The sequence below is a fragment of the Acanthochromis polyacanthus genome, chromosome 12 (assembly GCF_021347895.1).
Source record: "Acanthochromis polyacanthus isolate Apoly-LR-REF ecotype Palm Island chromosome 12, KAUST_Apoly_ChrSc, whole genome shotgun sequence".
Lineage (NCBI taxonomy): Eukaryota > Metazoa > Chordata > Actinopteri > Pomacentridae > Acanthochromis > Acanthochromis polyacanthus.
In genome coordinates this window covers 22,581,970-22,599,845 of record NC_067124.1, presented here as the reverse complement: position 1 = coordinate 22,599,845, position 17,876 = coordinate 22,581,970, and the positions used below count along the sequence as shown (strand labels likewise).

The 17,876-nt window shown below is 38.2% G+C and overlaps 2 protein-coding genes across 2 annotated transcripts; both read left to right on the top strand.

Moving 5' to 3' along the window:
* Nucleotides 1-245: 245 nt before the first annotated feature.
* Nucleotides 246-3,480, top strand: irgq2 (immunity-related GTPase family, q2). Its single transcript, XM_022222409.2, has one exon. It carries the CDS (start codon nucleotides 2,104-2,106, stop codon nucleotides 3,280-3,282), a length of 1,179 nt encoding a protein of 392 aa, XP_022078101.2. The 5' UTR covers nucleotides 246-2,103; the 3' UTR covers nucleotides 3,283-3,480.
* Nucleotides 3,481-4,490: 1,010 nt separating this feature from the next.
* Nucleotides 4,491-17,825, top strand: si:dkey-24p1.1 (uncharacterized protein LOC556718 homolog). The gene is given in 17 exon segments (XM_051957182.1): nucleotides 4,491-4,656; nucleotides 4,753-5,157; nucleotides 6,340-6,615; nucleotides 7,201-7,452; nucleotides 7,696-7,968; nucleotides 9,864-10,142; nucleotides 10,456-10,743; nucleotides 11,448-11,720; nucleotides 13,316-13,419; nucleotides 13,422-13,581; nucleotides 13,691-13,772; nucleotides 13,868-13,925; nucleotides 14,016-14,149; nucleotides 14,326-14,383; nucleotides 15,778-15,866; nucleotides 15,950-16,007; nucleotides 16,217-17,825. Coding segments are annotated over 17 exon segments (3,060 nt in total). The 5' UTR covers nucleotides 4,491-4,607; the 3' UTR covers nucleotides 16,439-17,825.
* The last annotated feature ends 51 nt before the right edge of the window (nucleotides 17,826-17,876 follow it).

The window sequence follows — 17,876 nt, the reverse complement described above, 5'->3', positions numbered from 1 at the left end:
CATGTGAAGTACTTCCTCAAAGATTTAAGGAAGTACGGACTTTTGTTGCACTCAGTTCCATCTGTCAGACATGTAGTTGTAATATAGTAAATTTAAACTGTTACTTTGAACTTGAGAGCAATTATCCTACTATTTAACTTAGAGGTAATGCAGTTGCTGTAAGATGATTCAATTTTGAATCATCTGACACTGAAGTGCATTTAGGTGTAGTTGTTTTTGTTGTATACGTTTTCCAACATACACTGTACTTTAAGAGAACAGGCACAGTTAAAACTGTTTTCTCTTTTGAAAGGAGACGACTGTTTCACTTTTAGCATTTCAGAGAAACTGTTCACCTTTGGCTTCTAGTTCCAAAGATAAGACTTAAAAATATTTGTATTAGTTATTGGCCATTTGATTAGCTTCAATATTCTGAACTCAAGTGCAATTATTTTGTATGTAAAACAAATATGTACTGTACAGTGGTAAAGGAAATGCATTCATGTCTTCTGCTGTCAGATAGAAAAGAAAATACTGTGAGACAGGATGTGAGCTAAAAATAGCATCAAGCAGCCACCAGATATTTTGCATTCTGGGTTCCTCTAAAAAGAAGAAAGCGAAACTCTGCAAGGGGGTGCATGAGGTGTTGCATATCTCAGTTTTATGAATTCTTCTTTGTTCCTCTTTATTGGTAATTCTGAAAATTCATGCAACAGCTTTTCTGATAAATGAAAATAAAAATGCTGTCAGAAAAGAGAAATGTGTGGAAATACAAGAACAGATGCAGCAATGTTAGCATGAAAGCATCACATACCACAAAAGGTAAATAGTAATATTTTGACTGCTAAAATGTTTTACTCAGGGCTTTATCTTTGATTTAATCTAATCAGATTTCATGTTCAACACTGTGGGCAGCAGGAGGAAAAGATGTCTTATCACTGCACCCTCAGTTTCCTGTTCATTAGGTACACCCTATGTAGCCAGTGCAACAATACTACAATAACTTCTACTGTCATGAAAGTAAAACACAAAACGCATCCTCTGCATATCAGACTGAGGTACAACAAGACCATACTGCAAGTTAAGTTTACTTGAGGGAAGGTTATGGCCTCCTTTCTTTGAACATTTCTCACTACTTTTGGGGGAAAAAATGCAAACTGTTTAAAAATATATGTTACTGCATAAATATTGCTTTAACAAAAAGCAAATAAGCTCCAGCACCCCCGCGACCCTAGTGAGGATAAAGCGGTGTATAGAGAATGGATGGATGGATAATTGCTTGTAAAAGTGTACACATTCTTACAGGTTAAAGCCTAAAGCTTTACATACACACCAAGTATGGAGGTATGTGCTTAAAGTGCTTTTTTGGATTAAGACTGAGCTTACAGGATTAGAATGTTCCACTAGCTGGACAGACACCATAAATAGATCAGCCCGACGCTGATCAGAGCTGGAGAAGAATCAGCATTGAATAGCAAAGTATTTCAACCAGAGGGCTGCTTCTGCTCGGTACGTTCAGGTGAGTGTGTGTAGTATCGTTGAATGGAGTCTAAGACAATGCATATTTAAAGTTTCACTACGTTTCTATATTGCAACCTTTCATTCAGGTGTAATTATAATATACAGAAGCAGTAGTGGAGGTGGAAGTGTTCAAATACTGTACTTTAGTAGAACAATCAATATAACAATGTTAAAAACTATTAGAAGTAGTGCCGTCAAAATCCTTCCTGAACGAAACCAATACTGTGATATTCGGCTAAAATACTCTATGTGACTGGTAACTTGTTTTTAGGAACATAATTGGAGACAAATAAAAACCTTCTGTTCAAATTTAATTTTCTATTTTTTGTCCTTTGTCAAAACAATAACAATAAAAATCATAATTTACATTCTTTGACCCTTTTCTGAATATGATTCCCGCAGATGGAAAATTATTAGAAAATATTAAAGCAGTACATATTTCATTGCCTTGTGTGCTTAGTAGCTGTACCTCCTGAATAAATGGATAGACCTAAGTAAGTAGACAACAACACAAAACGAATGCTCAAGTAAAGTGCGTCAATACAGGTCAAGAGCAAATCTCTCCTCCATCGATATGTTAGTTTAATTTTGGATTTATTATGGATGGTATTCATTAATTGCAGTCTTCTTTTTTCCACAGCAATGGCTGATGTCTTCAGAGGCCTAAACCTCCTGGAAACCCTCAAAGAGTCAATAGAGAGCAACAAGTTAGCAGACGTTAAGGATGCAGTGGAAGATCTCCTGATCAGCAGGATCAACTTGGCTGTGGTGGGAGACCGTGGAGATGAAAAAGCCTTCTTCATGAATTCCCTCCGTGGCCTCGGGCCTGGAGATGAGGGAGCAGCTCCTTCTCCATCCCCTGCTGCCTCAGAGGAAGTGGCCGGCTACCCCAACCCTAAACACCCTGATTTCCGCCTGTGGGACCTGCCACCCGTCCCAACCACGTCGCCATTTGAACCAGAGGGGTACATGGACAGAGTGAAGTTTCTCCGCTACAATGCCGTCTTTATGACATTCACTGAGACACCCCAACCCAACAGTGTGGAGGTTTTCTTAGAAGCCCGTTCACTGCAGAGACAAACTGTGTACTTTATTCTCCTGGCATCTGTGAAAGACACAGAAAAGAGCCTGGAAGAAAGAAGGAAAGCCAGTCTGGAGGTGCTGACATCACAGGGTGTGGCACAGCCTAAAGTCTACCTGGTCACACCTTTGACCTTGGAGAAGTTTGACTTTCCTGGCCTGTTGGAGGACATGGGGAAGAACCTTCCAGAGATCCGAGCAAACGCCCTGCTCTTGGCTCTACCTACACTCACATCAACCCTGGTCAGCCAGAAAAAGGATGCATTCAAAGCACTGGTTTGGGCAGCTGCCTCTCTATCTGGTGGCATGTCTGCTATCCCTGTTCCCCTGGTGGCCTCTATGGTGGACTCAAGCATAGCAGTGCGGATCCTGACAAAAGCACAATTATCTCTGTGCCTGGATGATGAATCGGTGGAACGACTGGCCCGGCAGCGTGGCAAAGAACCCGCACGACTTAAAGTGCTGCGGACCTGTGCACTTTCAGTGGAGGTCACTAAAGGCGAAGTGAAAACCCGCCTGACAGCGGCAGAGAAGGACTTAGCCACTGTTTCATCAAAGCTGCTGGAGATGGCAATGCCGAGGCATGCCCGCTCTGCCAGCCGCTCATTCACTGCCATGCTGCAAGCGTTAAATGGTGCTATTGATGAAATGGCAGCTGATGCTGAGAAGATAGTGTCTGCTGCTCTTGAAGAGAGGAAATGAATGAATGATTTTCTCTTTGTGTGAGGTTTCCTGTTTATGTGTGGTACTCTTTGTATGCTTTGGAATATAAGAAACACACAATTCATACGATATCTCCAAATCTTTTGATACAGTATATTTTCACTCTTAGTACTCATGAACACTGTAAATACTGTGTAGACATAAATCCTGCAAATAAATGCCAAGTACTCTACGTTACTCTTTGCCTCACATACCCTGAATGCAAAAATGTAGATAGAGGAAGTGAGAGCAGATTCAGCTACGTGCATGCTGTACTGTTGCCGAGAAGAAATATTTGATCATTTTCATCGATGCAGCTCAAGACTGTGCGCTCTGACTTACAAAGGGATGCAAATTATAGAATAATTTAAGTCAACTGTGAAAACTTCCCTTTTTTTAAACTTTACTGTTTCTGAAGAAGGAATATTGAGTTGCATGTCCTGCTAGAAGTGAATCCTCTGAGGTAAGAACAAGCTCATTTTTATATTTTGGTTTTAACATTCTCCTGATTTAAGCATCTCTGTTTTATTCTAAAGCACTGGGAAGATACAATACAGAGAATCTTTGTGTCTAGAGGAAAAAAGAGGTTTGATTTCAAAAAGAGCACTTGATGAGAAGGAAAATGACTTACCTTCTATCGACAAGTATACTGCAGTATTTTGAAGTGATACACGGTATATGCTGTATATGGAACGTTTGAGAGATGCTGCTCTCATTTTTTTGAAACATTACACTTCAATTTTTGGAGAATAAAAGACCAAAATCGGGAAATTAAACGCACTATGCCGTTTGCACTCATGAAAGCATGACTGGTGAAGCAGGCAAAAGTTATTTTAAAACAACAGATGACAAGTAAATGCTCCTCCAAATCATATTTTAGATATTAAATGAAAAAGAGTCTAAGCCTTAAATTGTTTCACCGGACAAATGTTTGTTTTTGTGGCTGTCGTATCAAGACATACTAATTACAACGATACTGCATGGAGCTGTTTCTGTCAAAGTATTCTCTCTAAAAACAAAAAGATTAATTGCCCAGCTGTAGTTGGGTGAAAAAAGAATCATGTTTGTGCTTCAGAATCTCCAGAATCAAAAAGACACAACTGTCTTTAAACAGTTCTAAATGATGTCAGAAACACAAAAATAAGGGGAGGAAGAGAAATCCTGAGAGCAGCTGTTCTGCACTGAAAACAAGAACTACCTGGTGAGGATGATTCAAGTTTACAATCATATTTCATGATATATAAATGATATGATGTGTACAGTTATGTTCAGACACAAATTTCTGTTTGTTTGGTTTCAGCGATCACGTTTTATGCTGTGTGAAGATGAATGCTCACACACTCTGGTGGTTGGTATTTCTGACCCAGATTAAAAGTAGGTATTCCACAACTTCACAGTGATGTTATTTGAACATTCGCATTAAAGTCATATTCATTAGCTGACTTTTCTGCTTGTTCTCCAACATCACAGGTTTTCCTTGTCAGACACGCCCATTCAGTCTACAAGAACCTGAGCTGACGGCTACAGAGGGATCCTGCGCTGAAATCAAATTACAAGTCATGCGATCTGTTAATACTGAAGGTGCTCACTGGTTTTGGATGAAGAATCCAAAATGGATCAATAAAACATTTGGATTTAGTGGCACCATTATACACAGTACGGATCAGACAAAACGTCCTCTCAGTCCAGAGTTTAAAAACAGAGTAACATCTAACTGCACTCGAAGTATAACAGAGATTCCATTCAAACAGTCACAGTGCAATATTTTAATCTGTGACCTGAGCAAAACAGACAGTGGAAATTATTCTTTCAGATTTGAAGGAAAAGGAACAGAAATATGGATGACTGAACCATGGACGACACTCAGAGTTAAAGGTGAGTAAAGATCAGAAGACAAGAAGATGCACAAGGAAAATGTAAAGTGTAATGTCATGTAATGAATGTTACATGTAAATAAAATAACTGATAACTGAGAATTCATACCTTTATTCAAAAAATAATAAAACAAAATACTCAAAATGGAGTCACTGTACAGCTCTCCTTCACTTTGAAGTGTCTCAGTGGGATTCTGATGCCAAACAGATTGAAAGGTAAATCCTACCAGATCCCTCATTTTGACAGGTTGTTCTCTTTTACATACCTCTTTACCCAGAATAGTTAGATTTCATGAACATCTTTTCTTTTTGTTTCTTTTATTTCAAAACCTTTGTAACGAAAGGATATAATTTACGGGGGTATCTTCAGCATTAACTTGGAGACTGTTACTCCATGTGTTTTATCATGGCCAGTATCATGAATTATGACTAAAGAGCAGTTTACTGAAGCTCCATGCTGCAGCGAATTCTAAAATCTTTTTTTTTTGATAAAATGCATGTATTCATCTTCAGTGGGATACACATTTACTCCTGCACTGTACTAAAGTACTCCACTACATTCATATATAATGCTAAAAATGAAACCTTCCATTTTTTTTGGGTCACACTTCAGATGTTTTTGAATTGTTTACAACTCCATCAAATGGGGATTTTTTTTCCCCTCTAAACTTCTCAAATTATTTCATTGTATTAAATGTTCAAATTATTCAACATCTCACCAAAAATCAAAGATTAGAAAAATAGTCCAAAAGCTACAAAATGAAAAGATTTGTGTTTCAGAATATGTCCTTACTGTCCTCTCTTAATATTCATCTAAAGCTGATCTGGTGTCGCTGTGTATAAACCTATGTAGTTGAAAATAGCTCCATTTGCAGCAGCTAAAACAAGAACATGCTGCTGACACACTGATGCCTCAGTATTAATGCATAATATATTCTAATAAAGGAAATCAGCCAGAGGGAGCAAACCAGTGTTTTTATTTTGAAACATTTACTTGAGTATGATTTTTAATGCAGGACTTTAACTTGTGATGGAATATTTTCACATTGCTGTGTTAGGATTTGTACATGAGAAAAACTATTTGAATTCTTCTTCCACCACTGGTATTTAGAACAACACTGTTTTATACTTACACTGTATACTTACTACATTCATTGTTACATTTCTGATGTCTTTGTTTCAGATAATCCATGTCCTATCATTTTTGAACAACCACCAGTCGCGAGGGAAAATGACAGAATAAAGCTCACATGCTCCACGTTAAGTTCGTGTCCAAAGCCAAAAATTGAACCTCTGACCCAGCTGCCCTCAGTGTACCTTCCAGACGAAACATCTACAAAGACATCTATCACCACTGTCAGCTTTACTGCCACCTGGATGGATGATGGAAAAGAGTTTACCTGTCAAACATCAGATGAAGACAAATATTTGATCCAGAAGACCAAAATAATTGTAGAATGTAAGTTCATAAAGTTGTTTGTTTGATGTCATGTCTATTGTTTAGTGGTTATATTTACTACTGAGAAAAACAATCAATCTGTGACCAAAATTTTAAGGTCACATGTGCACAAAAAGTTTTTTATTTTATTGTTTTTTAAATGTGTCTTTTATTACAGGAGCTAATAATAAAAAAAAAAAGTCTGACTTGCTCATTACACTGTTACTACTTCTGTTGTAAAAGAACTAAATTCTCAATAGATTAACATTTAAAATCACAATTTAAAATGCTGTTTATCAGAATGCAAGCAGCTCAAGGTGAGCTTGTGCATGCAAGACACCTAAATTACATTTATTTTATTTACAGTTTGTATCCTTTTTACTTCTATGTCAGTAAAATGTGACTGGTTAAAATGAAATATCTGTTAATTTGCACAAAATTCCTGTTTGAAGACAGGATCTCTTTGCCTGGTCACTGCAGATGATGAATTTAAAAGTGTAACTTTGAGATCATGCTGTTTCCATTCTCCACATTTCATCTGATTAAACAATGCTGTTTGTGTGTGTGAAAGATTCCTCCTTACTTTTTTTGATTTCGTTGACACAGACGCTCCTAGAGAGACATCCGCTAAGATCAGCTCATCAACAATCAAAGAAGGAGACACTGTGACTCTGACCTGCTCTTCAAAAGGGCAACCGGACCTCACCTTTACCTGGTTTCATAATGAGGTACAGCAATTCTCAGGAGCCAACTGGACAATAAGACCAATTAATTCTTCACACAGTGGATCGTACTATTGTGAAGTTAAAAATAAACTTGATAAACAACGCTCAAGAACGGTCACTGTTGATGTCACATGTGAGTATTTCCCTTTTTGTTTAAATTTTCCCACTAATAAATCACCATATTTTGTATTAGCCGTAGAATGAATTTATTGGTGCAGTTTAAAATTGTATTTGTAAACAAGACCAAGCCAGAAATAGAAAGATGTGCATGTGTTTGAATGGAAATCCTCTATTATTTTGCATTGTTTGGCTTTCAAACACTGCATTTTCATTGCACTTCATCAACCTAAAAAATTGCTGAAATCTTCTGTTTCAGATGTCCCAGAAGTTGAGGTACAGATTTCAAAGGAGCCTGAAGGAAGCCTCACGGACATTAAACAAGGAGATAAAGTTACTTTTAGATGTAATGTGAAGAGAAGCAATCCTACGAATGTCCAATTTAGTTGGACTAAGGATGGTAATCGGGTCGGACGGCTTCAGACATTTGTTGCCAGAAATATTCAACCAGAGGACAGTGGCAGCTACACGTGTACAGCTACAAACACTGCAGGTTCTGGGACATCCAAGCCACGCAGTGTTCTGGTTCAATGTAAGTTTCACTTCTCATTGTGTATAGCTAAGGTCAAAATTAGTCATACCCATGCCAGGTTTGGATATTTATCATGAATCTACCAATGGCTTTCTTCTGGCTGAGAATGATATAAAGAAGTAATAAGAAGACATCAAGACATTTTACCAGAGATATTAATGATGCATTTTAAATATTTCAATGTTTTCTTACTAAAATTACACGTCAAAAATTACTTGTAGTACCTAAAATCATTGCACTCTTCCATAAAATCTAAGCTACTGTATCATTCCCAGTGGTCCTGGGAATTTCTACCACACTCTTTTTAATGCAGTATTCATGAAAACACTTCCTTAGTAAGTTACTAGTCAGTTTCAGCTCATGGCTAAAACCTTAGAGAGCTTAGAGAGCCTAATGAGCTTGCAATTAGGGTTCATCAATTGAACCCTAATGGATCAAGGATATGAAGCAACATCCAAGTGTTTTCAAGCACCAGAAAGTACAGGAAGTTCTATACCGAGGAATATCTTCACTGACAAGAATTTTAGAGTGAGTGGCTAAGAAGAATCAAACCAAGGCCCATCCTGATGAATCAGAGCAGTTCTGGTGTCAACATTTCAAGGCAGAAATCTCAGTCAATACAGCACAAGACTGGTCTCCATGGAAACTGTTGAAGGAGGACACTTCTCTAAGACAGATACACAAAGTAACTGAGGTACCTAGAAAGCTCCAGTTTGCTAAGTTATCACACAAGTTTGTGTAGAATGGAACCCAGAGGTGTCAGAACACTTCTGTGCGGTATTTCTAGTACTTTTAAGGTCCCAAACCCCACTCGCGATTAGGTTTTTCTTAATTTTTTAGCATTTTTAGCAAGCACCCATGGCCTGCAGAGTTTAGGGAAACACCTGGGGATGTTTGTGGGGCACTAGCTACATGCAGAGGCCTTGTTTACCAACTCACAGCTCTCTGGTCTCGAGGCTGAGAATTAACCAAATAAAGATGCAAAAAACCCTGGCGAGGCTTTTTTTGGGCTATTTATAGCCCAAATTCTGAAAATTTCAGAACCCCACAACTCAGAAACTATTTGAGCTACAGGCCTACAATTTTGCATAGAAAGTACTTTTGTGACTATCTAATGGCATGCAAATTTAGGATTAATTTGAAAATGGTGTGGCAACCACCATCTGGTGAAACCACACGGAATGACCCAAAAGCAAATTATAGGCATTTAACCCTGAGAACACCATCCTAACAGTCAAACACAGTGGCGGGAAAGGAAAGCAATGGGTGTGTCTTTACACCAATTGGTCAGACAACCTTTTGAAAGTTTAACGGCCACATGAGGAGATAGAACTACATAAATATTTTGTAGAAAAACATCAGGCAGAAAAACTCGGTTTCATGCAGCATAGAACCTTCCAACAAGACAATGATCTGCAACATACGGGTAAAGTTGTGGAGAAATGGTTGACAGAAAACAATATGCACATGGAATCCTCCCTGGTGGTGGTTCACAATCCCAGAGGAAGCATGCAAAAAGCAGTTTAGCAATTGCAGAAACTATTTCAGTGCTGTTGCGGCAAATCAAGGCTATTCCTACAAAGGGTATGAATAAATGCAGAAATTGCGTTTTTTTGTAGCTCAAACACCTCTAGCACAATGTCATACCATTTTATCCCTTATCTTATCTTATCTTATCTTATCCCTTGTTTATGTCATTCTCAGCCAGAAGAAACCCAGTGATCAATTAAAAATGCACTACACATCAAAATTTATCATGGGAATGAACAATATAGAGCTTAACTGTATGTCAGTGATGTTGCTGATAGTCGAGAAAAGTAAAAGAATTTGGCGCTGATGCTCTCTAGATTGTATCACCATCCAATGTATAATGAAAGTTGTTTTTTTCCCCCGAGACCGGCCAAGGAACACCAGAATTTCCCTTGGTGAAGCACAAAATACGAGAGTGAAAGTTAACAGCATCCTCACTTTAACCTGTATCACTGATGCAAAGCCAGCTGGCTGGTACTCCTGGTACAAACAGACTGACTCCTCACAGTGGACACCCATCTCAGAACAATGGATGCTGAGATTGGAGAGGGTCCAAAGAAAAGATGAAGCATGTTACAGATGCAACGCAACCAACAACATCGACAAGGGGGATACCAGTACCCCGGTGTGCATACAAGTGCTGTGTAAGTGACTGAGTTCTTCTAATAGTGTTGCACCCAAGTAAGGTTTCTGTACATGTTTAGAAAAATCTGCATTTATAACATCCATCCCCCAAAAACAGACTCCTTTTTGCCTTTTTTGGTTCAATATTTCATAGAATGACATGAGAACGGTATCAGTATTTTCATCTAACTATTAGCAGACACCAAACAAATGTCAAACTCAAAGCAAGAATTGACTTCCTCTACATAGACTTCACCTGTAATATCACACAATACACTAAATTAAAAAAGAATCCTCCTGAAAAACAAGTTCACAGCTGCTTTTTCTTCACAGTTCCTCCAACCAAGGTCACGCTGTCTATGGATGCCGAGGTCACAGAGGGTCAGATGATCAGAATCAGCTGCACTGCTGAAAGTTTCCCATCATCATCTTTCACTATTATGAGGAAATCCTCATCAAACCATCAGTTTTCATACTGGAAATTCTCTCAGCCCAATGATAAGAGGAACATTTTTCACTACACATTCAATGCTTCTTCAACCGACGCAGGTGTTTACATCTGCAAAGCCGCAAACAGCGAAGGAACTCAGCAAAGCAACCAGAGGAAATTAGTGGTAAAATGTAAGTGACTGAGTGGCGTGGGTCTTTTTGTTTTGTTAATCAGACAATATCAAAACTTTCCATTCCAGATTTGATATTAGAACAGAAAAAAAATTACAGTGGGGACGGAAAGTATTCAGACCCCTTGAAATTTTTCACTCTCTGTTTCATTGCAGCCATTTGCCAAAATCAAAAAAGTTCATTTTATTTCGCATTAATGTACACTCAGCACCCCATCTTGACAGAAAAAAAAAACAGAAATGTAGAAATTTTTGCAAATTTATTAAAAAAGAAATAAAAATGAACTTTTTTGATTTTGGCAAATGGCTGCAATGACACAGAGAGTGAAAATTTTCAACGGGTCTGAATACTTTCTGTACCAATTGTAGGTACTCCATTTTACTGCTTCATTCTTTTAACGATGTAGATTTAGACAAAGCAGATTATCAGATGTGATACAATATCAGAAGTAGCATCAGTAATCCAATCCAGCCATTCTTTCGCCAAATAAGTTATTCTACTTTACTAGCATGGTCCAGCTAATATGTTGTTTATGGTGTTACTACTTCATTATTGTTGCTAAAAGTAAAATGTAATTTAACAGACCTACTGTAAGTTTAAAAAATGAAATATTCAATTTTTATTGACAGAAAAAACTTTTGATCAAACAGCAATGTCTTTCTTATTTTATTATTTTGTTAAATTGACATTTATATTTAATGCAGATACTCCCAAAGATGTAACGGTAGAAGCTCAGCCTGGTCTTACTGTGAAAGAAAACATGGCATTCACACTGGACTGCAGAGCCCGTTCCTACCCAGCAGTGACTTCTGTCATCTGGATGAAGAAGATTAATGGGAGGAATGAAGTCATCCAGAGCCATCAGAAGACCTTCTCTGTGAAGTCTGCCAGCCCCTCTGACAGCGGACTTTACAGCTGTACAGCCATCAATGAAATTGGACCTGGAAATTCTGAGCAAGTTGAAGTTCATGTTCAGTGTAAGTACACCACACACTATGGATAAACTAGTAGGTCAAACTTTTTTAGGGGCAGAAAGGAAAATGGAGAGGTAATGTTGAATTTGAATCCATTTTCTCCCCAAAAATAAAAATACAGAGCACACACACATACTAAGTTCAATTTCACATAAAGTATGCTGCATGCTCTTATGAAAGCAAAATATCTAATTACCAAAATACATGAAGGGTCATGTCTTTTTAGTGCTTAAATTATAGCGTATGAGGACTTCAACTGGGATTGAGAAAATGTGAAAGTGTGTCCACTGATTTCTCCTGTAGAGTTTACATTAGTTATTCAGTAAAGGTCTGAATGTTGACTCTTGCCCCATAAAACATCAGCCCACTTTTTCAGGACTTTATACTCGGCAATTGAGATTCCATCCAACCAACCAGGAATGACCACCGTTTCACAGTTCAGGTCTGGACTCTGCCTGGGACACTAACAATACTGACATTGTTTTCTGACTGTATGTTTTGGATCATTGCCTTGTTGGACTATGCTGTCCGACATATTTTTTTCTGCAGATCCCCAGTATATTCTTGCACAGTCCTAATGTACTTCTCTTTCCTCATGATGCCATTTACTTTCACGAAATCCTCTGGTGCACTTGCTGAAAGAACGCCCCTGAAGGGTTACATTCTCACCACCATGCTTGATCCTGGGAACAGTGTTTTTGGCCTTGAACAATTTTCCTTTCTTTTGCTAAACAAAAGCCACATCATTATGCCAAAACAACTCCATTTTTGCCTCATCTGACCACAGAACTTATGGCCAAAAGCTTACTTTATTTGTCCAGGTGAGCTTTTGTGTGTCTGCGTCCTCTATGATTGGTTTCCATGGAAACCAGCCTTGTGCCATGCCCTTTGGAGCATTTGTTTGGGACGTTGGAGTCAGAACAGCTCAGATTCATCAGAATGCCTTTGATAGTGATCCTTGGATTCTTTTTGGCCTCTCAAGCCACCGTTCTTGCCATTATTGGGTCGGCTTTTGTCTTCTTACCAGGCCCTTGTGCTTTGTGATTATTCTTTGCACTATTGCCACTGGGGATCCACAGTGGAGTAGTGGTTAGCACTTTCGCCTTGCAGCAACAAGATCCCTGGTTCATAGTCTTTCCCTGTCTTGTGAGCAGACACAGTGTGCAACTCTGTGTCTTTCTCTCTCTGAGTGATGGACATTGATAACAAGTTCACTCAACTTAGTTTGAACCATGATTTGCAATTGACTAAACAGAATTATGGCAGTCAGCTGTTCTCAGTTTATAGAGTTCAAAAATGCTGTAAAATATACGGAAGATCTGCAGAAGGATTTTCAAGGGGTACGAATAATTGATGTGGTCTCTTTAGAAGAAATGTAAATTAATCATGGACATCTCTAACAAGATGTCCAACCATCTTCAGTCTCTTGTTTATGGCATTTCAATTCAGAAGAAACTTATTGGTCCAACAAAAATTTGCTATGAATCTGAATTAGTCATGGATAGGAATAAGTTTAGGCTTAACTGCATCTTGTAACTCCATGATACAGAGTAAATCATTGCATCTCTCTTTCCTCTCTGCTAAATGTCCCTGTTCAGATGCTCCAAAACGCGTAACAATCCTGAAAGGAGAAGAGCAGCAGCAGTCTGGTGGGATCCGTTCTGTGATGCTGAGCTGCATCACTCAGTGTTATCCTGAAGCCAAAAATATTTATGGTACAAGAAGACATATGATAAGAAAAGGGATGAAAAAGTATCTGAAAGTCAGAACTTCACAGTGAACTCAGACCAAAAAGGAGAGTACTACTGCATCGCAGGAAATGAGATAAATCAAAAACCATCTGACCCAATCAGGCTGTTTGATGGTGAGTGAGCCTGTTTTTTTTTTCCTTAATAAAATCAAAACATTATGAAACTATGCCACGTGTTCACAGATCTGTTTGCATTCTGATGCTCTATCTCTTCTTACCACAGACAGACTTATGATGGCCGTGAAGATCTTCTGCTTGATTTGCCTTCTGTTGCTAATTTGTCTTTTAATTTTATTTTTGTACAGGTAAAATATGAATTTTTTTGATGGAAAAAATTGACGGATGATTTGTTATGTATAACTAACATGTGTGACCACTGCGCTGTCACTTTTGTTTTCAGACGCAGGAGGAACAAATCACATCGGCAAGGAACCACACGGCCCTCTTGTGGTTCTCTGGTGATGACTCATATGTGCAACATTTTCTAGTGAACAAATTTAGACAAAAAAATGAGACATCATTGTGCATGTGTGTGTAAACTAATTCAGGGTCGGCGGAATCGGGGGAGGAGTAGGATGACTGAGACTGCTTTGACAGAGCCTTTCAGGAGCAGGGATGACCTCCTGCCAGACCAGCCATGCCGTCCAAACGCCCAACGCTGCCAGCCTCATCCAGACAGCACGTAAGACACACTGTCCCCACCCGGGACAAGGAACACTTTGTTGGACAGCGAACCGGATGTTGCTCATTCTTTAGTCAAAGCATCTATTTAAGATGGTTCAGATGCAGAAGGAATAATGAGAGTCTGCTCCGTCACTTCATATGCATGTTTTTACTCTTCTCATCGTTGTTTCACAGGTCTGCATCCAACATTAACACTGTTTACGCTGTTGTCAATCTGCCAAGTGGGAAACTGGTGAGTGAACCAACTCCAAACATGCTTCAAAATGCCTAAATTAAAAAGCAGAAAATGAAAGTGTATGGCGTATGAGAGGGTTTAGTGAAAAAAAAATCACAATGTGAGAAGTAAAACTTTACGCGTCTTGGTCTTTATTAAAGAGTCAATCAACTGATTTTATATGTCATGCTATAAAAACAGTCACAAAATGTCTTCTGTGGCTCTGGCAAAAATAAGTGGTAAAGCTTTTGTGGTTATCTAAGCTTTGGCTGGGAAAGATCAGATTTACAGCAGAAAGGCTGAGCTGGAAATGTGTGTGGGAAAGATATGGGTAGTAACCAGGCGAAAGAGGCCTAATGAAAGATACAACTGAAGAAAATGTTATGAAACATTTATACGGGTACATTTAGGATATCTCAGCCTCTGCTACAGTATTTTTGGCTGGATTTTTTTTAACCTTTTTCATCCAAATCATCCAAAATGTTCCAACTTCGACATGATGCATTTTTTCTGAAAACAGTCACACCTATAAAAAAAAATGTAAGAAAATTTAATAAGAAAACTTCAAAATGTAGTTATGTTTTACTGACCAAATGTTAAGTGCATTGCTGTTTTTATTGTGCATTTTTAAAACAAATTTGTGAATAAAAACCTAACATTTGATTATGAAAGCTGAAGTACTGCTCAGGAACCCTGGGAAAACTGCAACAGAGCCAAACTACAAGTGTGGATGTGAAATCACCTTCAAAACAAAGAAATGTTCATTGATTTTTAGAATTTCATTAAAAACTAAGTAAATTACTCAGTGATAATAGATGCAGATCTGCTGTTGATCACTGAAACACGTCCCTCATATTTATCTTTACCTTACCATCTCTCATTTTAAAATATGCTTTTTTAAATTTATGCAAAACCCCAAAATCCACACAAGTTGTCATTTTTTTCATGTTGCACACTGAAATGAAAACATTAGCCTCAATCACGTGAGAACATCAGCAGCTTCATACACTTTCAATCTGACACAAACAGTAAACGAGAGAAGCACTTGGACAGCACACCCTCCACCAAAGATAATGTACCATCTCACAATTTTAATGAAGGTTTATGATCCAGATCTGCACTAAAAGATAACACTTTCTGCCAACGCCACTGTTCTTTTGTGCTGGATTCAGTCTCCTAAAAGCTTTATTTTTTATAGTTCTATCATACAAACCGGATGAGTCTTTGGCTGATTTAGCCTTTCTCTGTGTGTGCTGTAGCTGTGTCCTCTCAATAGATATCTGTCAGTACAGCACTCTGCACTGTGGAGCGATGCATCAATGGACAACCTGCAGCCTTCATTTTAAAGCATGAATGAACTGATTCACTTATTACTGTACGTCCTCTGATGTCTTCTGTCTGCGTCTGCTCAGGCTCCCTCTGCACCAATGCCAAAGCAAAAGCATGAAGCACACTTGGCCAGTGATTCCCTCAACTATGCTTCTTTGCTCTTTGGGAATAAGTAAGAATTTATGTTTTGCATATAGACAGATAATAAGAGATGTACTATTACAAAGGAGATTTTCTAATGATTTCTGTTTCCAGTAAACCAGAAGAGGATGTTGTGTATGCAAAAGTGTCCAAAGCAAAGGCATCTAATGAGGTCAGAAACTTTTCTAAACCACATTCTTTCCATGCATCATATTCACTTTATTTCATTATCGTACTATATGTTGCATTTTTGTAAAAGTAATTTAGTGAAACAAGCACAACTTCATGTCTTCACAGCAACTAATGTGGGTTTTGTTTAGATTTTGCTGTGAAATCCATGAATTATAACACAAACCCTTGTCTGCTACTTTTGACAAACAGATGGAAAGACTGGCGGACTATGAGAATGTCAGTTCGGTCTGTGCAGCCAAACTCCCAGATCCATCTGACTCTGACTCAGACACCAGTGAGGATGAAGTAGAAGTCAACTATTCTCAAGTGAACTTTAAGCCAAAGCGTGGACATCAGAGATCCAGCAGCGACACCAGCAGCGACTCCACCAGCTCTGAAGATGAGACTCAGTACTCTCAGGTCAAAATCTGACAACACAGCTGAACTGTGTCCATAATCAGTCATAACGTTAGTAGCATATCTAAGATGAAGGCAAATGGACTTGCTTACATTTATTGCAGATGTTTCACTGTTTCATCCAAGATGCTTCTTGACTTCTGATGGACTGGTCATCATTCACAGCATGAAGCAGCTGGATTTTACTAAAATGAAAACTGAATGAAGATTTTGTCACATCCTCATCATTGTTTTGTATAGTTTTAATCACTAGCCGTATTCCTTCAAGTATATTCTTTTACTGCCCCTGACTGAGCATATTAGTTGCTAGTTTTGTTGGTCCTGGTGCAGTGGGTCTATTGTCCAGCTCAATCCAGTGTGATTTTTTTTCTGTGTGTATATGTTTGCAATATTATGAACGGCTGAAGCCGTTTCATCTTATCTGGAAGTTAAAAATGTGTAGCTGGACAGTGATATATATTTTTTCCTTCAAAAATTTATGATTTTCTTTTGTTTGATCTTATCTAGTACAGGCTCTGTTTTTATATTTATATTTTTCGGTTTTAGTTGGAGTTTAGGGCACTTACAGATCCACAGGTGGGATGTTTGCCAACTTTTATTGGACTTTTTCATGTCCTACGCAAAAAAAGCTCCTGTGGAGTGTTTAGCACCTTGAAGTGAATCATGAGAGTTTTTATGGACATTTGAGTAAAGGTGTGAATGGGTGAGAGACCTCAGAGCTGCATTGTAAGTGCCTGATAAGTGGTGTCATAGTGATTTGTTTGACATAGATAATATCTTTCATGCCTCATTTGTACTATTGGTCTTCTCTAGTCAAAATGTTTACAGTGTTGACCTCAAATGAAAGTCCCTTGTCCTTAAAAGAACCAAAATATCCCTTTAATTGCGCAGAACTCCCAACCAGTTGGTCAGAACTGAAGTAACCTAAAAGGTGAGAGGGTAAATGTCTTTATGACACTCAAGCAAGTCCAGTTGCGGCAAGTTTTAGAATTTGCATACACCTTGTTTCTGTATATTTTTGTGAAGCAGCAAGCACCAAACAGAAGGGCCTCTATCGAAACTCATCACATCTAAAATATAAGTCTGGTCAACTATAACAAAAAAGTAATACCGTTTTGTGAAAATGTACATAATAAGCTGAAAAACGACATTACTATAATGTTGTGAACCTGTGCTGCACTCACTATGCTAAGATTTGTTTATAGCATGTAGTGCTATAAATTTGTTAGAAATATATGCATAACAATGCACGTGGTTCCATTTTGTTACCTGCTTTGACTTGAGCAAACTTAACAGCAAGAAGAATGATTATTTTTTGGCGTTTCTTTTTCTCAGGGAATTTATACTGTATTTATGTGTTGTTATTTTTAAACATGCATAGTTAATAAAAAGTAAACAATTATCCCACTTCTTTCACTCTGCACTCTGATTTTAGAATTGTAAGTCAATGGGA